The sequence below is a fragment of the Asterias amurensis genome, chromosome 5 (assembly GCF_032118995.1).
Source record: "Asterias amurensis chromosome 5, ASM3211899v1".
NCBI lineage: Eukaryota > Metazoa > Echinodermata > Asteroidea > Forcipulatida > Asteriidae > Asterias > Asterias amurensis.
The window spans coordinates 14105002-14127965 of record NC_092652.1 but is presented as its reverse complement, the minus strand read 5'-3'; the positions used below and the strand labels follow the sequence as shown (position 1 = coordinate 14127965).

The following is a 22964-nucleotide window of genomic DNA, read 5'->3' as shown; positions in this document are numbered from 1 at the left end:
TGTGATTTAATTTCCGCCAAAAAAATAACCAAAGGTCTCTTATCGTTGATTTGATACTGCTAACACACAGCGGTGTATGGGTAAAAAAAAAAAATATATAAATAGATTTGATACTGATTTTAAAGATTAAAAATTTACAAAAACAGGGTGTTCAGCATTTTATCAATAAGTCATCATTCGTTTAAGTGTTTAGTTGGTGGTTATCTGTAGTTATGTATGACCTTCAATATATTTTGACACCAACATGATCCAATTATTTGTCACTTGAAATCTGCTTAGGAACACTAAACTTAACCAAATACAAGAAAAGATTGATAGCACCTTGTTGGAGCAGATACTTGAAGAAAGTGAATGCTGTGCCAATTCTAGGCAAACATTCAAGGCTAAATAGGCCCACTCTGTAGTCTATGCAATTTGGAAAGATCTCAGATTATTTTTCATTTGTCATTAATGTAAAACCGTTCCTACATCCGGTTGTCATCAAAAAAATGTTTTGATATTGGTGCAAGGTTATGGGAGTTTGAAAACGCAAGAAATTTGTAAAATTTGTTACTTGACCTCTTTTTTCTCTCTGCAACAACAAGATCCCATCCACTTTGGACCCTAAAACTTGTTTTAAGGATGCAAGTTTTTAAATGTGAACTTGTTTATTTCATGGGATCTAAGGCTCGTTGAATTATGATGCCTTCAAAATTGCATGAGGGTGCTGTTTGTGAAGCGTAACATGACGCGCCAACAAGATCCCGTCCCCAACAGTTTTTTGTTTACTTCTATTACATGTATGTACCCAACCTAACTGGAGGTTAAAAAATGTTTTACCTTTGGTTGGTAAAAGCTTGGCGCACATTTTTGCGTTTACAGGGTTCGTTTCACAATATTTGAGTCTAAAACTTTGATAAATGATTCAGCAAACGGAAAGAGTCAGCAAGCTAAAACTTCAGATTTGTATCACTCGAATGTTCTACAAGAAGATCTGATAACCAATGAATCACACCCTCAAGATTTTGCAAAAAAATTAAAGTAACACAGCGTTGAAATTTGTCCTATTATACTAAATAACCTGATTTTTTGAGGGCAAAAAAAGTCTGACTATCCAACAAATATCAAACATAAAGCCTTTTTAAAAAGCTCCTTCAAAACTACATATCCGGACTAACCATCATTTTGATTGAGCAGTCTCTGTGCTTTATCATCTATCAAATGCATATCTTTTGTATGAAAGTCATCTTTGGCGTCTGCTTTTTTATGAGTCTCCTTTGACTTTCTTTTCGTTGAACTCCTGTGTTTCCTTTCTGGGGTATCCAACATTGCATCCTGTAAGAATCAAATCATTGTTACACGTAAATGGTGATGTACATACATCAAAAGAAACAGTGAGCTTTACATGTAAGTAAGTGTGTGTAAATTTATGTGTATATTATATTATATTTAATTGTTTACTTCATTTAACAACAACATTAAAACCAATGTATAGTTGACAACCGATAGGTTGAATTGCACTTTTATAATACATACAATTTCTTTATTAAAGGCACTGTACACGTTTGGTAATTGTCAAAGACCAGTGTTCTCACCTGGTGTATCCCATCATAAGCATAAAATAACAAGCCTGTGAAAATATGGGCTCAATTGGTCATCGAAGTTGCAAGAAAATGTTGGAAGAATTTGTGTACTTTCAGATAGGAATAAAAGACTTCTAGCTAGGAAGTCTTTTATTATTTCTTTCTCAAAAACTATGTCACTTCAAAGGGAGTCGTTTCCCACAATGTTTTATACTGTCGACAGCTCTCCAATGAACGTTACCAAGTCAGTTTTAAAGTTAACATTTGTTTTGAGTACTTACCAAATGTGTACCTTCCCTTTAAAAGTAGCTTAAGGTTTTAATTGGTAAGGCCCCATGTCAAAAGCCATTCCATTCCGCGTTCATTCTGCGGGAGTTTGCGGATTTTTATAATAAAAGGACCCGTAGCAACCAGGCAGGTCCAGGACCAGGATGGCTCACTTTGTCAACAAACAGTATTCCAGTGGCTCCGCGGAGAGACCGGTCGGCTACTGTGAGGTCCAGCTTGATTAAATATCAATAAGCATGATTGCCACGGCGGATCCGCCGACTATAAGTACTTGTGTTGAATCTGTTTTCAACTAGTGGTTTAAACCCGCCGAGGCCTGGTTCTTGATAATTTACCTCGACTTCGTCTCAGTAAAACTATCAAGAACCAGGCCCTGTTTGGATTAAACCACTAGTTGAAAACCTCTTCACCACACATTGATTCCCTTAATCATCCGATCACAAAGCACAAAACAATCATAAACGATGCAGAAATCCCGAATTAGTACAAAGGTAGGAAGTGTCTCGTGAGAAGGCACGAAGTGACTCGTGAGAAGGTACAAAGTGTCTTGTAAGAAGGTACGAAGTGTCCAAGGTACGAAGTGTCCAAAGTCACTTCGTACCTTAAAAAGGTACGAAGTGTCCAGGGTAAGAAGTGGCAAAGGTACGAAGTGTCCTGACACCTTGTAGGTTAACTGATTGTCCTGCACATGTAGCCAGAGTATGTTATCTTGTACCCCAGAAAGCTTCAATTATTGAACAGCTGGCACCATGATCATTGTTCTCATGAGACCATCATCAAGGATGGCATAGGTTTCAATTACTCCTCTTGGTCTGTGAAGCAGAACTTTTACCATCTTATAGCATAATATGATGTGGTCGGGAGGGTTGGTCAGTGAAGAGGGCTTGTGGTACTGTTGTTGTGACATTAATCTTATCTAGCTCCATTCTGGATGGCAGCATGGAAGGCAGTCAGGTGCTGTTCTGTGCAACTGTTACAAGGTTTCTTCAGGGTGCAGCTTTCTGACTTGTTGGAAAGCCACACCTAAAACAGGTATTCTTTTCCTTGACCCAGTCGATGATCTGTTTGATTGTTAACTGTTTAAACTCAGAACAGCTTTGTATTGTTACACTTGGGACAGTGGGCATTTAGTTTGTTTGGGTTCTTCTGTGCAGAGTAAGTGGTGTATGTCGATGGGAAACAAGTAGACGGAGTGGTGACATCAACTACGTGTAATTCAGCTTTGCGCTGATGAGCCGCTGTATGTATAGGGACATCACTTAGGTTTACTGCACAAGAATTCTCAGCTTTACACTGATGTGGAATATTTGACAATCAAGTGTAGACCCTTTTATCTACCAAGGGAGTTTTCATCAGTTACGCTAACATCAGTGTACATTCACCCTAAAGCAGACACCGATGTTGCTTTGAACACTCTTTCTGATGTTATTTCGAGCTACGAGAACGCAGACCCAGAAACCCTAACAATTGTCGCAGGTGATTTTAACAGGGCAAATTTGAAATCCGTTGCGCCTAATTACCGGCAATTTGTGACATGCCCCACCCGAGGTTCTGCCACCCTGGACCATTGTTACTGCCCAGTGAAAGGTGCCTACAAGTCAATACCTCGTGCTAGCCTCGGTAACTCTGATCACTCAGTGGTGTTTCTCATTCCAGCCTACAAGCAAGAACTTAAACAAAGCAAACCTACAAAAAGAAGGCAGTGAGGATATGGTCTACTGCGTCAGTTGAACAGTTACGCGGTAGTTTTGAATGTACCACATGGGACGTCTTTAGTCAAGGCACGGGCCTTGACGAGTATGCTGAAACAACTATTGATTATATCAACTTCTATTTGGATTCGTGTGTTCAAACCAAAGTTCTGACACAATATCCTAACAATAAACCTTGGTTCAATAAGAAAATTAGAAGAAAGCTTCTTGCCAAGGATGAGGCCTACCGGTTAAAAGGCGTCAACCCTGAAGAATTCCGCTTAGCCAAATCATCTCTAAAAAAAGGTATTAGAGATGCTAAACGATCTTTCAAAATCAAAATTGAGGATAGATTTGACACTAACAATCCTAGAGAACTATGGGGTAACATCAATCTAATTACCCAGTATAAGGGCCCAGTCAAAACAGCGAGTACAGATGACGCAACACTTCCTTCTCAACTGAACAACTTTTACAGTCGCTTTGACAATGCAAATGCCACCGCACCAGCAACTGTTCCGGAGAACGATAACGAGGCACCATTCACAATCAGCGCATCAGATGTCCAACGCAAGTTTTCTCGCCTCAATGAACATAAAGCGGCAGGCCCTGATGGAATTTTCCCCCGACTATTGAAATTCTGTTCTACTCAGCTGGCTGGTGTTTTCACTGACATTTTTAACTTATCTCTGCTGCAACGTAAAGTTCCTTTTTGTTTTAAACTATCTGTTATAATACCATTTCGAACTTAAATGATTATAGGCCAGTGGCACTGACTTCAATCCCAATGAACATTTTTGAAGGTTTCGTTCTTCAATTTCTTAAATCAATTTTACCTCCTAGCATGGATAGTCATCAATTTGCTTACAGAACTAATCGTAGTGTTGAGGATGCAATTTGTCTCAGTCTCCATGAAGTTTTGGGCCATCTTGAGCAATCTATGTCTTATGCTAGAATTCTTTTTATTGATTATAGTTCTGCTTTTAACACAATTGTACCATGTAAATTGCATTTTAAACTTATCAATGACCTCGAGCTCCCTGTTTCAATTTCTAATTGGATTCTAGAATTTTTATTGGAACGTCGTCAGGTTGTAAGAATTGGTAGTTGCACTTCACATTCTCTTGTATTAAATACTGGTACTCCGCAAGGTTGTGTCCTGTCACCACTTTTATATTCATTGTATACTCATGAATGTAAAGCAACCAACCCCAATTCGCTTGTTGTTAAGTTTGCAGATGATACTAGTCTAATTGGTTTAATTCAAAATGACGATGAAAATGCTTATCGTACTCAGATTACTTCTGTTGTTAAATGGTGTGAGGAAAACAATCTTATATTAATTAAATGTAGACAAAACAAAAGAGCTGATTGTGGACTTTCGTAGGAAACATAAGAACATTAAAAAGCCTGTTTATATCCATGACAACGTTGTAGAACAAGTAGGTAGTTTTAAACTACTCGGTACGTACATTGCCAATGACCTTACTTGGAACATTATTAGCCATGAAATTCTGAAAAAGGCCCGTCAGCGTTTATTCTTTTTACGTAAACTGAACTCATTTGGTGTTCGTAAGTGTATTTTAGTAAATTTTTAGCGGGCTATAATTGAAAGCATCCTTTGTTCATCCATCATTGTTTGGTTTGGTTGTGTTTCGGCCAGTGATCTTCGCAAGCTGAATTCTGTTGTATGATCAGCAGAGAGGATTATCGGTGCTAGCCTGCCATCACTTGAATCAATCTATAGTGACAGAATGTGTAAACGCACTAGGTCTATAATGCAGGACGAATTTCACCCAGCAGCTGATTATTTCCAATTCCTCCCTTCTAATCATCGTCTTAAGCATTTTTAAGGTAGTAAGCGGTTCATAGATACTTTTTATCCTCATGCTGTTCGTGCTTTTAATGACAACTAGTTTGTTTTCTGCTTTTTGTAGCTTATATTATTTGTATATATTTTTATTTTAGTATTTTCTTCGCAATGTTTTTAAGTGTATTTTGTGATTGTTAATCTAGAGAGCTCGAGCTACAATTTCCGATGTTTTAGGTTTTTAACTTTTTAACGTTGGCTGAATAAATCATTCTAATTCTAATTCTAATTCTGACTGTGATTATTTGACTCTGATTATTATTGGTGAGTCGTTTGGTTGATGACAGATGGAGTCATAGTATTTGTAACTCTTCACCCGCTGATTGGTCTTCTTCAATCTGACGTTTCATTTCTTCAAGTTCAGCTTGTAGTACGCTGCTGTGTGAGTTTGGCTGATTGGGAGTCTCTCAGCATTGATTTGAAGGAAGATTTACTGTGATGGGACTGTCCGCTGTAGAGTGAGTTTGATGAGTGTGAACTCCTCTGTGAATGATGTTCGTGTGGTTATAACACTTTGTTCATCTGTGCTGCCGAAAGTTGAAGGCTGGTGGCCTAAAAGTGGGCCAGAGTATGTCCGTCTCGGGAAGACCGAGAACAGGATATAGTCGGCTGTGGGGAACGTTTATAGATTGTTTTGATGTTCATAAATAATCCAATGGTGCCTGATTCTTTCGTCTTTATTCTGCCTTTCTATGTTATGTATGTAAGATTTAACAATCATAGGAATATTATCATTTCAACCATAGAATTTCAGTTCTCTACTTGCAATGTCACTGAAATTGTCTGTTTTCTCAATCATTACTGACAGACAACTTGGGATGTAAACAGATAGGAGATCCAGTATGGGAGTTTAAGTATTCTTAAAAAGTAGCACTGACCTTGTCAAAATTCTAGCTTTCACATACATTCCAAAAGTTAATACATGTACTACTGTACCTTGATTGACTTCCCGAGCTCATCTGCTTTCCATGTGTCTTCTTTGTTTCTCTCCTGAAAGAAAGAAGAAAGAAAGTCTTGTACTTCTCATATTAATTAAATCTTGGCAAAGAAGCAAATTGAACTTCACCTCAGATGTACACAACACATGTAGGGAATGGGCATTTCCGCCACAATCACAGGCAACAGTAAGAAGTAATTGTCAATCTGTTTAATTGCAGGTAGGAACAAAATATTGATGATATGTCTAAGCTCCTGTTCCTTTATTACATATTCGCTTACTTGCAGACGACTGTCTCCTTTACAGAACCATCACCAATGTAAGCGGCATGTAAACCTGCAACACGATCTTGACCGCCTTCAATGTACCAACACATGGCAACTAAAATTCAATACTTAACAATTGTCCTTGTGTAGCAACACACAGGCCAACTACAAACTCAGGAACAATGCACCAACTTGAGTTATAGTGGTCTGACATGCATTAGTAGCATGTCCTGGTCCATACACATCAATGAAGCTACAACCAGAGCAAACAGGATTCTGGGGCTAATTAGGCTCAACCTGACAGGCACCTCCGTGTATCTCTTAATCTTAAGGTTGCAAAAATCATTCCCATCTTCCAAAACGAGGAGCAACATTAATCATTATTTACACCCTATCTCTATTCTTTCTTGTTTCTCAAAGCTTCTCGAAAGATAATCGTCTTTCTAGTTTCATTTCTCAATTCCATCTTCTATTCAATCATCAATATGGCTTTAGATCTATAACATTCCACCGACTTGGGCCCTTATTGAATTTGTTGACAATGTTACTCATGAATGAAATTAGAAAATGCATGCAGTTGGTGTTTTCATAGACCTCTCTAAAGCCTTCGATCATCATCATCGGTTAGCATCATGCATTTCTGCACCGGCTGCCTGACTTGTGAGCATTTCCAAATAGACCGGTCTTGAGCTGCCATTTCTGCCTCCTCCACAGACCACCCAGTGCCCAGTCTGGAGAGGTCCCTCTGGATTACATTTTCCCATTGTAATAGTATTTTCTCTAACTAAATACTATCAGAAATAACTCACTAGGAAACAATAAACTGGGCTTCTCAAACCGTGTTGTCATAAACTCTCCGTGTGTAAGTAACAATAATCATAACATGTGAAACTATGTACAGCTAGCTAGAAACCATCCAGTTGCAGGAGCTGCCAACTGAGGGCGCTAGACATAAACAAGATGATGCACTTGTCACATCTTTCCTCCAATAAAGAAATACGAGTCAGTTCAAATAATATTGTTCATCCCATAGAATCTTAAAGAAATAGATCCCAGTTGCAATGTTAGGTCCATCCATAGAATATTGTGGCTCCAGTGTGGTTCAGTTTCAAATAATGTTGTGTCTTCAAATCAAACCATCCGAGTAGCCTTTTCAATAACTAAATAAACACTAACTCTACTTTCTAACTTTTGTTATTTTCTCAAGCCTGTTCTTTTCTCAGTCCTGTACTTTTAGTAGGTTACAAAGTCAGTGAGATGTGAGGGTTGTTTCACTGTGCGTCCTGATCTAGTTGTGACCAAAGGTTGTCGTTATCCTGGGTCTTGTGGTGGTTCTATGTTCGCGTCAATGGTTGTTTCCTTTGTTGGGACATTGGCATCAAAGTTTGGGTTGATTGGACTGTAATCCTCTTTGGTGCTGCGGAGATCTCTGCGATTTCTTCGGTATGTTTTGCCGGTTTGGGTCATCACTTCATATGATCGCGGTTCGCTTTTCTTGCGGGTTACAATCACTTTCTTCCACTCTACCTTGTCTTTCATTGGTCTGACTCGAACTGTTTCACCGACTGTCAGTGGAGGGAGGTCTTTCGCTCTTTTGTCATAGTGATATGCCTGTCGTTTCTTGTTGTCAGCGAGTTGTTGGGGAACCTTCGTGATAATCTTTGGCATAAGAAGTTTGTTTGTTGAAGGCAGCAGTGTCTTGGTTCTGCGATTCATCAGTCTTTGAACTGGACTGCTGGACAACCTTGAGATGGCGTGTTACGAAAATCAAGTAATGCCAGGTAGGGGTCAGCTTTGGCGTTTGCGGCTTTTTTGAGCATTGTTTTAGCCATCTTTACTGCTTGCTCGGCTTTTCCGTTGCTTTGCGGGTAGTATGGAGATGATGTTGTATGGGTAAACTCCCAGGTCAAAGTGAATGCTTTAAATTGTTCAGATGTAAACTGTGGTCCATTGTCTGTGATTAAATTATCAGGGATACCATGTCAAGCGAAGTTAGCTTTGAGCTTCCTTATGACTGTGTTAGCCTTGGTATCTTCTAGGTAGTCGATTTCCCAGAAGTTGGAGTAGTAGTCGACTGTGATGAGGTAATTCTTGTCCCCTTGAACACACAGGTCAGCTCCAAGTTTTGCCCATGGTCTATTTGGAATCTCATGAGGGTACAGAATTTCTTTCTGCTGCTTGGACTCTAGTGATCTGCAGATGTCACACTTTTGGATGAAGTCTTTCACCTCTGCTGTGATACCTGGCCAGTACAGACATTCTCGTGCACGACGGAGACACCCTTCAATTCCGAGGTGAGACGAGTGTATGCGTTGAAGCAAACTACTACGGAGGGATTTTGGTACTATACTCTTTCCCCTTTGAAGAGAAGACCATCCTGGATGCTTAGCTCATCTCTGATGTCAAAGTAGGGGGTGAGCAAGTTGGGGACGTAACGTTTCATTTCAGTCCATCCATTCAATATGGAATCTTTGAGCAACATCAGCGTTTGATCATTTGCTGTGTGCTGTTGTATGTCATTCAATCTCTGTGGAGTGATAGGCAGATGTTTCATCATGTGGACTGTTTCTAGTCCCGTTTGAAAGCAATCTTGCGATTTCTCGGGTAGGTATGCTCTGCTAAGTGTATCCGCCAGATACATTTCTTTACCCTGGTGGTACGAGACCTTTACATCATAGGTCTGTAGTCTCATCAGCATCCTCTGCAGACGCTTAGGTGCCAATGCAGAGGTTTAAGAACAATCATCTCAAGTGGCTTGTGATCTGTCTGCACATTAACTTGGCGACCATATGTGAACTGATGAAACTGTTCCAGGCCAAAGATGACGGAAAGTAGCTCTTTCTCAATTTGAGCATATGGTTTCACAGTCAGTGAGGGCTCTGCTTGCATATGTAACAGGCTGACCTTTCTGCATCAACGCTGCCCCTAGCCCGGTCTGTGATGCATCGGACTGCAGAGTGAGCTCCTCCTTTGGATCATAGTACTTCAGTACTGGTGCCGTGGTTACCATCTTAGTAATGGCATCTACTGCTTTGTCATGGCTATCTAGCCAGCACCAGTCTGCTTCCTTTTGTGCCAACTTTCTCAGTGGCTCACAGGTTGCGCTCAGCTGTGGAAGAAACTTGCTGAGATAATTGACAAAACCAATGAATCTTTGTAGCTCTGTCTCCTTGGATGGCTTAGGCATCTCTTGCACAGCTTTCACCTTTGCTGGGTCAGGTTTCAGTCCATCTACTGTGATGAAATGTCCCATGAATGGCACCTGCTTCATTTTGGGCTTCAATTTGGCTTTGTTTAGCTTCAAATTTCTCTGACGGCATCTTTCTAGCAGAGCTTTTAGCTTCATGGCTTCAGCCATTGTATCCCCTTTTCCGAATACAAGTATATCATTAGCTATGGTTTGAACTCCCTCAAGACCTTCTATAACTTGGTCTTGTTGTCGTTGGAATTCCTCTGGCGCCGTGCTGATTCCAAATGGCATACGCAGCCATCTGTATCTGCCAATTGGTGTGTTGAACGTTGTCAGGTATGAGCTTTCTTCATCTAGCTCAACATGCCAGAAACCATTCTTTGCATCTAGAACGGAGAACACTTTGGCATTGTTCAAGTCGGGAAGGATATCCTCAATCGTCTTCATTGGGTAGTGACTTCTGTTGAGTGCTTTGTTCAGATCTTTGGGATCAAGACAACCACGGGGTTGACGGTTGAATCCACATCAAGGTAATATTTGTTCTCGAGGCATCCTGTTCCTTCAAAAACATCTGCAAACTCGGTGATCAGTTGCTCTGCTGACTTCACTGTCTGCATTGGTGGGGCAACATAGGCAATATTCTCATTATGAACTTTTATCATGCCCATCTGTTGTGCTGCTTTACTCCCCAGTATCGGTGTCACTCCTTCATCTTGTACAACAACAAAATCTACCTTGTACTTCTTCTGGTTCTTAAGGTTGATCATCTTTAGTTTGCATCGCCCAAGTGGAATCAGTGTTGTCTTGTTGTACATGGACAACACTTGCTTAGTCTCTGTGAGCTGTGCATCTCCTATCAGATGTTTAGGGATCACATTACAAGTTGCTCCTGAGTCGATTTGAAGAAGAACTTGTTTTTTCGCTATCATCCTTTTGGCATAGATGTTTTTCGCGAATGATTTCTCCACTGTGTGGATTGTCTCTGGTACGAGCTCCATGGTCATGAGTTCCTCGTACGTTGAGTCATCAGAACTGTCGTCATCTACAACTGCATAAACTCTGGTACCTTTCGAAAGACATTGTTTGGCAAAGTGGTTCATCTTGTGACACTTTGTGCATTCTTTTCCATATGCCGGGCATTTCTCTTTCACAAATTCGTGCTGTAGCCCACAGAATTTGCAGACTCTTCCATGTGTGGCCGCTTTCTGTCGTGCCCCATCACTGCGTGCTGGTTTTCGTTGCCTTTGTTTGTATACGGCATGCACTTCTGTGGCTGCAGGTTCTTCCAAGGTTTTAATTCTTTCCTTGGATAGCTCTGATGCTCGACTGATGGCTAGACATTTCTCAAGGTCAAGGCTACTTTCTCGTAAGAGCCTTTTACGTAGATTGGAATCTTGTATTCCACATATTATACCATCTCTCAGAAGTGAGTCACAAAGTGTTTCGAAGTTGCAAGTCTCGGCCAGTAGTTTCAGCTCAGTAATATACTTCTCTATGGACTCTCCACCCTCTTGATTTCTAGTGAAAAATCTGTATCTCTCTACTGTTTCGCTCTTTTTCGGATCACAGTGTGCATCAAAAGCCTCCAGGACATCGGCAAGCTTTGATTCATTTGTTAGCCCCAGTGTCTTGAACAGCTCTCGTCCTGTAGTACCAACAAGATACTGAAACATCTTCACCTTGATTTGGTCTTCTTTCTTGGCCATTGCTAGGTCAATGTTAAGTGTAAGCTCTTCTCTCCACCTTTTCCATGTACGGGAAAGGTCTCTGACCTCCATGTCAAGGTTGGCGGGAGGCCTGATTCTGTCCATTTTTCTTTGCACTGCAGTCAGACAATAATTATGCTCACGCACATAAATCTACCCAGGTACTTACTCCCAAGACTTATACTAATCAGCTAAATCATGGAAGGGGTCAGACCCGTCCCCCAGGATCATCAACCATACACAAACACAAAAATATCTGACTACTGAAGCAAATAGATCATAAAGTTCACTTTGTTCCTTCCTTGTCTGACGGAGTTCTCCTGGACAGTTCATGTGGTTCTTGATGTGTATTTGTTTCTCAATTTCTACAAATTATTTCTGGAGTCTAGCTGTACTTATGACAATTTCTAAAGTAAATCTGTTACCATGGTTACCTGGTTAGACGATCACTTCTTCATACCATACACACACACCTGGAGAGCACGTCATGAGTTTCCAATCAATCAGTGCAGCCTCGGTCAATTTCAATGCCTTGCCTTGTGCTGTCCTTTGGAAATCTTCTTCAATGTATGGACCAAATACACGATAAACACTTCTGACACCATGTAATAGTATTTTCTCCAACTAAATACTATCAGAAATAACTCACTAGGAAACAATAAACTGGGCTTCTCAAATCGTGTTGTCATAAACTCTCCGTGTATAAGTAACAATAATCATAACATGTGAAACTTTGTACAGCTAGCTAGAAACCATCCAGTTGCAGGAGCTGCCAACTGAGGGCGCTAGACATAGACAAGATGATGCACTTGTCACACCCATGATGTCCTAGGGTGCCCTCGTCTGCGTTTCCCATGGGTTGGTGACCAGTTGTTGAGTTGTTTAGTGATGCGATTTGTTCCCATTCGTTGGAAGTGACCAAACCACTGCAATCTGCGTTTTCTAATGATGATTGGTGAGTGGGGGCTGTTTGGTCAATGTTCTTACATGCTTATTTGTGGTATGTTGCGTCCATTTAATACGCAGGATCTTTCTTTGGCATCTCATGTCAAAAGCATCTAGCCTGGCTTCGTCTCTTTCTGTCAAACTCAAACATTCAGCGGCGTACAGCAAGGTTGAAAGAACACAAGAGCTGTAGAACCTCAGGTTGAGATAACGATCTTTCCATATCTTCTCCAGCTCCCTGAAAGATCCTGCAGCTCTGCCAATTCTGTTGTTCAGCTCTTTACCAATTGTTCCATCAGCGCTGCAGAAGGCACCCAGGTACTTGAAATGCTCCACCACTTTGATGTTTCCTTGATTTCCAAGTGGGACAGTGGGAGTGGATGAGGGAGTGGATGCGGAAGCAGTTGACTTTCCAATTGTCATGAGTTCTATTTTCTTGAAACTCATGTGTAGCCCAAGTCCTGCAAGTGATCTTATAGCTTCTGTTGTTTCAGCCATCTTGGTAGCAGATTCCTCGAATAAAGCTATGTCGTCGGCATAGTCTAAATCAGAAACCTTCACCTCAGGATATCTTGAGCTTCGCCTGGGTATAAGGACAATACCTCTGTTGTTATCGTCTACAGCATGTCTCATGATGAAATCAATTACCAGACCAAATAACAAGGGGGACCAGATACCGCCTTGTCTCACGCCTGTGACAATCTTAAACCAGGTGGAGATGGCCTGATCCCTCAGACTTCACTGCACATGTTGTTGTTGTGTCTTCATAGGAATTCTTGATAATATTGATCATCTTACTAGGGATGTCGTAGATCTTGAGAACTTCTCAGAGTGAAGGTCTGTGAACTGAGTCATAGGCTGCTTAGTCTTGGTGCAAGACGTTTCTCGTTTACCTTTCACGCACACCACAGCCAATTCACCGACAGCGCCCGCACCGACTCACCGCCCCGGAGTTTCTCCGGGGCGGTGAGTCGGTGCGGATGCTGTCGGCTCCGGGGCGGTGAGTCGGTGCGGGCGCTGTCGGTGAACTGGCTGCGGTGTGCGCGAAAGGGAAACGAGAATTGCTTGCACCAAGACTACAGGCTGCCTTGAAGTCGATAAAATTGACAAGACATGTTAGCTGTTGTTCCATACACTTTTCAACAATTTGATTTAAGGTGACAATTTGATCTTGGCAGGAACAGCCTTATCTAAAGCCTGCTTGGTTTTTTCTCAACCTGTTGTCTATGTCATCCTTGATTCTCAAGAGCATGATGTTAAAAAACACTTTCCCTGCTATATCAAATAAGGGGATCCCTCTGTTGTTATTGCAGTATGAGAGGTCCCCTTTCTTTGGTAGTGGTAAAATGATGCCCTTTCCCCATTCGCTAGGAATTCTTTCTTTTAGCCAAATGAGTCTGCAAATTCGTAACAGCCATTCTCTGATGTTATCGCCTCCATCCTTAAGTAGCTCAGGAGGAATGTTATCAATCCCTGGAGCTGTGTTTCTCTTCAGTAGTCTGACAGCTTTATTCAGCTCTGCCATGGTTGGTGGTTCCATGTTGATTACTAGTTCACCAAATGAATTAAGCTGGGAGAAGTCCAGGAGTTTATCAGGTTGGTCTCAATTAAGAAGGTCCTCAAAGTATTCAGCCCACCTCTGCAGCTGAGTTGCCTTATCCCTCATGTCCTTTATGATGTTGCCTTTAGAGTCTCTGATCTGTGTTACTCTCCTGCTGGATTTATCAATCAAGGTGTTTTCTTTTGGTAAACCTCTCTGATGTTGTTATTAGCAGAGGCTTGTTGGATGTCATCTGCAATACTAGCGTACCAAGCTTTCTTATCATGTCGCAGGCTAGTACTAGTTTCCCTGTTGAGATCCTTGTATTTCGCGTCAAGGGAAGGTTTGGCTTCTTTCCTCTTTGCAATCAGATCTCATGATTGTGTTGAGATCCAGTCTTCTTGCTTCCGCTTCCAATAACCCAATTCTTTCTTCGCAGCCTCATTGATGGAACTACTGAAATGATTCTATTCTTTGTCGGTGTCATCTTCTTCTTCCAGTTCATCTTGTTTCTGCTTCCCCCCCCCCCCCGAGAATATTCATTCAGATCCAATTTGTACAATGAAATGGCACGGTGTTAAAAACAGACTGGATTAAAGACAGTACTAGGCATAGGCCTAAAAATGTGGTATTTATTAAATTTTTAGTATCGTAATATTCTTCCAATGTTTTAAACAGTCTTCCTGTTATTTCTGTTTGATGTTCCTCTCTTTTCTACTTAAAAACAAATATATTTTGAATAAAAAAAAACATTTGATGTATATAACGCAAACATTCATGTTTCACTGGACCCGTGTATTTCTTGTTAAAGGGTTCCCAAAAGAAAAATGGTACAAATTAATTAAATTCATTCATTTTCGTATGTTCTGATTATCTTTTGCCGATTCAAACAAGTCAATTAAAAAAATACTGTTTCCTAACCCAATACAAATTTGCGTAAGATCTGATTACCATTTTCGGGGAAAAAAAAAATCATTACAAAAAAATCTTGAAGTTCTGATTAAAGGAACATTACAGAATTGGTTTTTGCTGACGAAACAGTTGCTGGCAGTGTAAGCACTAAATACATGATGTGGCAAACCTGGAGAAGTTTGAGATCAATCGGCCATCTGGGTCATGAGAAAATAGTGAACCGAATACACATTTTGCATTGCATCGATGCCAAAACAAAAATGAATAAAACGCTCACTACACTCCAAACGCGAAATTAGATTATTTGTTTCTCATCAAATTTGACATTTCAGACATTTCAGAAATAATTCATGGGATGTTTTCTACTGTCATAAACATTAGACCATGTAGTTTTATGTAAAATCTGTGATCTTCACGATTTTTGTTTCTGACCAATTCTGTAACGTTCCTGTAAGTAAACAAAATAAAATGCGCTATTCGCTTATTCTGTTTGTTACCTGCAACATGAAAAAGAAACAAGAAAAGGAAACTAATTGCAACAATAAATAGATACATGTATGATTTACAATATGAATAAACAAATTCAACTACAACATTTATCAGTACTAGGAAACCCCCAAATTAGGGTACGAGTTGACTTGGGTACGAGTTGACTTAAGTACGAGTTGACTCGGGTACGAGTTGACTCAGGTACCAGTTGACTCGGGTACGAGTTGACTTGGGTCTGAGTTGACTAAGTTACTTGGGTACGACATGACCCGAATTCTTATCAAACAGGCTGACCCAGAAGAATTGGGTGTAATTTCCCAATTAGAAACGCTTTGTTGGTTTTGAAAGTTGTATCCTCCAATCAGTGTGACAAAGATCTACTTGAATTGGATGATTGTTATTTATAAAACAAATAATGAATGTTTTTCAATCATTCGTGCAACAGTGCAAATAATGTTCATTCGTTGAAAGATGGAATGTTCCATTCAACTCGGCCCTCTTTCAACTCATGAACATTTCGCACCATTTGCATTGCATTGCACTCATCCTCATAAACATTCATTATTTGTATATAAATGTTATCAGTCATGATACCACAGTTACAATACAGTACAGACAGGCATGATAGGTGTTGCTTTTGTTTGTGGTCATGAAATGTTTTACTTTAGTTAGTTAGGCTATTAAACATTTGGCTATATGCCGGTATTTACCGGCTAAGTTCTTGTACCGATCTGAACTCCTGAAAACTGCGCAATGTAATGACCGTCATGAACGTAGTAACATCAGAACATGAGTAACGCTGGACTTGCCCATACCTTTTTTGATGACATCGTCTCACTGTGAAATCGGCACTGCTGGTTGGTGTTTTTAAAGGTGTTTTTGTATTACTAAAATACTACGTAGGCAGGAATAGTGGTACAACTAAATGTTTAACACTCTGACTGCTGACACTCAGATGGTTACACTGTAAGTGTAACTCAGTAGTAAGTAGGCCCTAGTATAGTGTAGTAGTACGTACTAGTAGCTAGCGGTTGCAATAATGAACCAGCACAGATGAAGCCCATGACAACATCACACTCTCACCAGTGGCAGCCTATTTTCTGTTGATTCACCGCCAGAAATTCTGATGTCTAGTATAATGTGAAATTTGGGTCGAGAAAATCGGCAGCGTTTGACAGGTCGATAAAATGAGCAAAGTTCCCGATACCCATTTTGCTCAACCGCAGGATTGCGTGCGTCTGGAAATTCCGGTTGAGAGCGCTGCATGCGCTCAGTTTCGAAATTGCGCAGCTTAGTGCGTGACTACATTCGTCTCCAGGGTAACATTGACATCCCTCTGATGTGAGCTAGCTCATGTCATGTGTGTGTGTCTAGTGTATAGTGTGGCTGTTGTTGTTGTACGTCCGTATGGATGGTCGTAGCCTACTAATACACAGAGTACAGAGAGCAGGGTTAACAAAACGGTGGCGCTCTAGATCTTTGGTTGGTGGTGTGTGCCATTAACACACGGATTTCTTTTCGATTTGTTTCCCTTTGGTCTTTTGGAGTTTTGCACCGCCAGTGTACTACTAATCTACATAGGTATGAATACTCCAAATTTCATCATCATTATTAATTCATGATCAGATGATAACTTTCCATATCCTGCCACCACCTTTCTTCATGTCCAGTCCACTTTCATTCATGGCTTTTCACTTTTGATTTGATTTTGAAGAAGCTAAGAATTAAGGTTTTGATGGGAATTTTAGTATTGTATCCTGGTGGTGTCAAGTCATGTGTTTTCAGTAGGATAACAGGAAACTTGTTTTTCTGTTGCGAGAGATAATGCACTATTTGCCAATGTATGTTCGACATTGGAGCGACGTCATGTGTTTTCAAACCTTTCATTGGTTGTACTTTATTGAATATTCAGAAGCTAGTATGGCATAGACCCAGTAACTGGGGCGCTGTACTCCTTTTCAACAATTTTTGACTTTATCTGTCGTACTAGCGCCCCAGGGAATGGCACAGAATTTTAACGAATACCCAGTTTTTCGCGACACCCAGCCACAAAAAATGCCTCAAAATGACAAAAAGACCAAACAAACTAGCTCAAAAATCGCCTACTCTATTCTCGATACGTCTAGGATGTAACATCAGGCATTTAATTGTACTCACGATCATTTTTTAAACTCCAAATCGATGATTTTTAACTCCGCATCGTGGAGCGATTGACAAGTCTGCGATTTTCGGATGTGTATGGTAACGAAACATGGCGTCGCGTTGTGGGTGGATGTCCATCAACGGCTGTTTAATGCTACACTTGTTACAGGCGTTGCAGCGAATGCTATACATTGTACACGGGGATGGGTACAGGCGCTGCAGCTAGCGAGTGCCCACGTGCGTTCAATCATGGGCAACGTAACTTATACGGTGCCGGGTTGTTGGAAAAATATCAGAAAGGGGGTGAAAGGTTCTCAGAAAGGGAATATTGTCTGAAAGAGGGGATTTTTCTGGTCATCGCCCCCCCCCCCCCCCCAAAAAAAAGGGGGAAAAATATGATAAATAAATAAAAACCGCTGTACTTCATCTAGGCCTACGATTTTTGTGCATGGTTAAATTGCTTCTTATAATGTTTAGTGCTGCCAGTGTCACTGTAGAATTTTTATTTATTTATTTATCATCTTTTTTCCCCCTTTTTTTTTTTCCCCTTTTTTTGGGGGGGGGGGCGATGACCAGAAAAATCCAGACCAGCAGACTTCATCCAGAACCATCCAGCTTCATCCAGCAGACTTCAGACCAGAAAAATCCCCTCTTTCAGACAATATTCCCTTTCTGAGAACTTTTCACCCCCTTTCTGATAATAATTTTCCAACAACCCGGCACCGTGTAAGTTACGTTGACCATGATTGAACGCACGTGGGCACTCGCTAGCTGCAGCGCCTGTACCCATCCCCGTGTACAATGTATAGCATTCGCTGCAACGCCTGTAACAAGTGTAGCATTAAACAGCCGTTGATGGACATCCACCCACAACGCGACGCCATGTTTCGTTACCATACACATCCGAAAATCGCAGACTTGTCAATCGCTCCACGATGCGGAGTTAAAAATCATCGATTTGGAGTTTAAAAAATGATCGTGAGTACAATTAAATGCCTGATGTTACATCCTAGACGTATCGAGAATAGAGTAGGCGATTTTTGAGCTAGTTTGTTTGGTCTTTTTGTCATTTTGAGGCATTTTTTGTGGCTGGGTGTCGCGAAAAACTGGGTATTCGTTAAAATTCTGTGCCATTCCCTGGGGCGCTAGTACGACAGATAAAGTCAAAAATTGTTGAAAAGGAGTACAGCGCCCCAGTTACTGGGTCTAAGTATGGCATGCAAAATAAATAAAAAAGCTCATTCAATTACTATTAGGACACAAACAAATCTAATTACATTTTTGTCCCAAGACATATATGGCTACTTGGGTTAGAATCCGGAGATATCGCAAGGCATGACAGTAAAACACCCCAACACCAGCACAAACACTTCAAAACAATCTGTTTTCCCCCATTTCAGACCAGCAATGTTTGGTTTCAGGAGTAAGAAACTAATCTGTTATATTTTCTCTCTAATGTAGACAGATTATTTATTACGCTTATCAGAATTTATTACTGCCTGCTGTTAATAACAAAAACAAAATTGTTTTCATTTTCACTTAAAATCTTTTAATTTTCCCCCCATATTGGCACACCATAGAATCCCAAATAGCAACCACATCACGTGATCTATCTAGTGACTAAAGGAGAATGAAACTCAATCTAGCAGATGATAATTTTATTTTGAAATTTTGAGGTTGGATGATGTTTCTTAGACTCATTTAATTTTTGGCATAATAATGCATTAGTGATTGATACCAAAAATTAATCATTTTCTAAATGTTTGAGCATAACCTATATGACAGGAAACTTTATTCTCAGCATGTTTAAGCCTGACAAAAATACAGACCGTGAGTAAACAGCAGAGCTGTCACCGGTGGAGCTTGCACAGTCTTGCGGTACTCTGATTACTGACAAATTTAAGACCAATTCCAACCAAGCGGTTATCTACTTCGAAATGGTGGCCGACGGTGCTGCGTTTTTATTAAGTCCACAGAGATCTCACCACGCTGCTACCACGCTTGTACGATAATGGCAATCCCACTACGACTTTTGTCCCGCTTATTGTTAGCCACGACCCAACTACGCTTATTTTGAAGATGTTCAAAATAAGCGCAGAGACAGCTTGCAGCTTCCCGACCTAGGAGATCCCACCCCGACCAAACATGTTCATGGAGATCCTCCCACATTTGACCCACAATTGGTCATGTTCTCGGCCACTTTTCCATCGTAGTAAAAGGGGCGTCTATGTGTGAACAGGGTATATAAGGCACCTGTGTGTGGATCATTATGTTCTACTTTTTAAACATCTTTCTGACCATTTTCATTTTTCATCAAACTCTTGTTGTTGCCCAAAAACGCCCAACAGCGCCCAACTTGAAGGCAATGTGTCCCTTTAAATATTAACAAAAACACATAAATCTGCTCTGTAAGACTCCACGAAACGATAGTGCCAAATATGATTATTGCAAATGTACATCCTTCCCCAATACTAAAACTCAACTCCGGCATTAACGCCCAAAATTGAGCTTCATACTAGTTGGAGAACAAAAGAGAGCAGGGTGAGGAGAGCAGACGACATTTGGGCCTCCACTCAGCATGCACCTTATCAACAATTTATCAACAATTTATCAAAAGACAAAATATAGTTGCATACCGATTTTTACTATATATCTTTTCCAAGCCAATTCTTCAAAATGATATTGACCTCCGGTCCCTCCAAATACCAACCTCACCCCGTATAATATTTTGCAACATTTTATATGCAAGAATTGTCCTGATCCATTTCACTGGTCGAACTATAACTTTAACTGTCAGTTTCTTTTGTGATTTTTTTAAGGATTTGAAATCTGTGAGACAGCACCATGACTTTCTCTTCAGAAAAACAACTCAAAATTTGTATATTTATTGTCCCAACCATTCTTGAATAATTCACTCAACTACTAAATCACTTCTATTTAAAACTGACCTGATGAATATAGAACTCACAACCCTGTAAACCCCAACTGGAAGCACAGCCTCAAACACTGCTACCTATTGTTACTATCTGTACCTGCTCAGCTCAAGTCAACGACTGCATTGATCAGAGTGTTGAACGTATAAATGCTCATTGAAAATTTTTTGTCCAAAAGCTGATTGGAAATTTCACTTTACGGAAATAGCACTTGCTTGAGTCTGTATCAACCTCCTCGCAATTGATAGAGGCTTTGAAGCTAAAAATTGTTCTCTTTTTTAGACTACTCATCGCATTCGACACTGTTTTAGCACAGTTGCCTTAAAGAGGCTCAAGCGGTCATAATGGCATTATAGATATTCTGGCTCTCCAGCTACACAGCACGTGTTTTGAAGGAAGGACTCAAGTTGTAAAGATGAATGACAAATGCTTTGTTCACACTATATCATGAGGGTTTCTCTATAGATGTAGTGTCTCTCTTTTTTACTTTTTCTTTTTACTGTTGACTTTATTAAACAGTGATAATATTTGGAAACAGATTTTATCTGATTGTATGATTGTTTCTTTTATGAACAGGGTAATAAAATGTCAACAAGAAGTGTTCCAGAGACTGTGGCTGTATCTGAAAAGACGGATAAATCGGATGAACTTACAAAAAGGACCTTATCTGAGGCAGACCTTGCATCTAGAAGTTACCATGGAACCAATGTAACCCAACAAGATGGAACAGAAGTGCAAATGGATAGTTTTTCAGGCTGTCATGCTAAAACAGATTCTACTGAAGTGGAGAGGCTGGTGCTCCTTTCAAATAAGATAAAAAATCACAACATTGTTGCAAACGCTCTTCTTCCTAATGTAAAATTAGTGCAGTATAAATATGAGAGTGGTTCATTTGAGGCAATTTTCAATCAAATAACTCTTGCCTTGAATGGAATCAAAGTGAGAAGTATAGCATGCATTCTCCATACCAAGCCAGGAAGTGTTCTATTTTACACCAATGGAGATTACAGAGAGGTAAGACAGTGTACTCCACACACGTATTTCGCCGCCCTCCCAAAGTTTAGGCCACCCTGCCAACGAATTACCCGCCCTGCTTGAGTCCCTGCCTGTAAGAATGTACATGTACCAAGTGGTGATTCATGGGTTCTCAGATCTTCTTCTAAAAAATTAGAGTGATACATCATCATACCAAACGAATAAATCCAAAATATTAGTTTGCTGACGCTTTCGGTATGGGAGTTATCATTTATCAAAGTTTCGGCCTAAAAGCCTTCGTGAAACGAATAGTACATTCCCTGTAAACACAAAAATGTGCGCCTAGGTCATCCCAACAAAAGTAAAACTAATTTTGAAACCTCCAGTTGGGCTCATAACAAAAGTAAAAAAAAAAATTTGGGATCTCGTTGGCGGGTCATGTTACGCGCACCTGAACCTTTGACGAGCAGTGCCCTCGTGCCATTTTCAACGCCTCATAACTCAGCGCGCCTGTGAGATCCCATGAATTAAACAAGTTAAAATGAAAGAGCTTGCATCCCTAAAACAAATTTAAGTGCAAAGTGCGTGGGATCTCGCTGGCGCAGAGAGATAATAGAGGTCAAAGTTCAAATTTTACCAATATATTGCATTTTCGCACCTCCGTAACTTGGCAACTGGGTATTGGAACAGTTTTCATAGATCCTAATGACAAATGAAAAAAGAATCTTGGGATCTCTGCAACTTGCATGTCAAAAGATTTTTTGAAAATTTTCTAAAGTATTGCCATTTCACACATTTTGGCCTAAATTGGCACAACATTCACTTTTTTCATCACTGTAAGTATCTGTGCCAACAAGATCCCATCAATGTTTTCTCGTATTTGGTTAAGTTGAGTGCTCCTTAGCAGATTTCAATTGAAAAATAATTGGGATCATGTTGGCCCACCAATATAGCAAAGGTCAAAGGTCATATGAAACTACACTAATGCCTATTTTGGGCGATTTTGCGTCCTCTAGAAATCCACGCGCCAATATGATCCCAATAAATTGTCTGCGTTTTATGATTATATAGATTCTCAGCAACACATAAAAAGCAAAAACTAAATGGGATTTGAGTGGCGCTAACAAATATTACAGACCAAAGGTCGTAATACGTGCCCGCATGTCATTGCATTGCTGTGGCAACCGAAAGTGAGAAATATCCCCCAATTTCAAAATGTTGGCAAACCATGAAGGGGACAAGTCTCCAAAACGAATTTTGGTAAAGTCTGGAAAAAAATGATGGGATCTTGTTGGCACAGATACTTACATTGATGAGAAAAGTGAATGTTGTGCCAATTTAGGCCAAAATGTGTGAAATGGCAATACTTTAGAAAATTTTCAAAAAGTCTTTTGACATGCAAGTTGCAGAGATCCCAAGATTCTTTTTCCCATTTGTCATTAGATGAAAACTGTTCCAACACCCAGTTGTCATTAAAATATTTTTTTGATGTTGGCGCGCAAAGTTACGGAGGTGCGA

At 40.3% G+C, this 22964-nt stretch overlaps 2 protein-coding genes across 10 annotated transcripts in view; one reads left to right on the top strand and one right to left on the bottom strand.

The window, feature by feature from the left end:
- The window catches only part of LOC139936944 (cytoplasmic dynein 2 intermediate chain 1-like), a 70680-nt gene extending 53048 nt beyond the window's left edge, over window positions 1-17632 (bottom strand). Inside the window, exons 1-3 of one of the 4 annotated variants that reach the window (XM_071931796.1) lie at window positions 17554-17632; window positions 6348-6401; window positions 1158-1314 (exon numbers count right to left, since the gene is read on the bottom strand). In XM_071931796.1, coding sequence (XP_071787897.1) covers window positions 1158-1314; window positions 6348-6401; window positions 17554-17559 — 217 coding nt within the window. In that variant the 5' untranslated portion in view covers window positions 17560-17632. Of the gene's footprint in view, window positions 1-1157; window positions 1315-6347; window positions 6402-12159; window positions 12335-16106; window positions 16127-16211; window positions 16605-17553 lie in introns of those variants that run through there. The other 3 variants (XM_071931793.1, XM_071931798.1, XM_071931797.1) reach the window with 3 other exon arrangements.
- Window positions 16164-22964, top strand: part of LOC139936943 (uncharacterized) — a 212923-nt gene continuing 206122 nt past the window's right edge. For 4 of the 6 annotated variants that reach the window (XR_011786037.1, XR_011786039.1, XR_011786038.1 and 1 more), the window contains exons 1-2: window positions 18444-18516; window positions 21048-21485. Coding sequence is in view for 3 of the 6 variants with exons in the window: in XM_071931790.1 (XP_071787891.1) it covers window positions 18511-18516; window positions 21048-21485 (444 nt within the window). In the remaining 3 variants the exon portion in view is untranslated. Of the gene's footprint in view, window positions 16254-16824; window positions 16978-18443; window positions 18517-21047; window positions 21486-22964 lie in introns of those variants that run through there. The other 2 variants (XM_071931792.1, XM_071931791.1) reach the window with 2 other exon arrangements.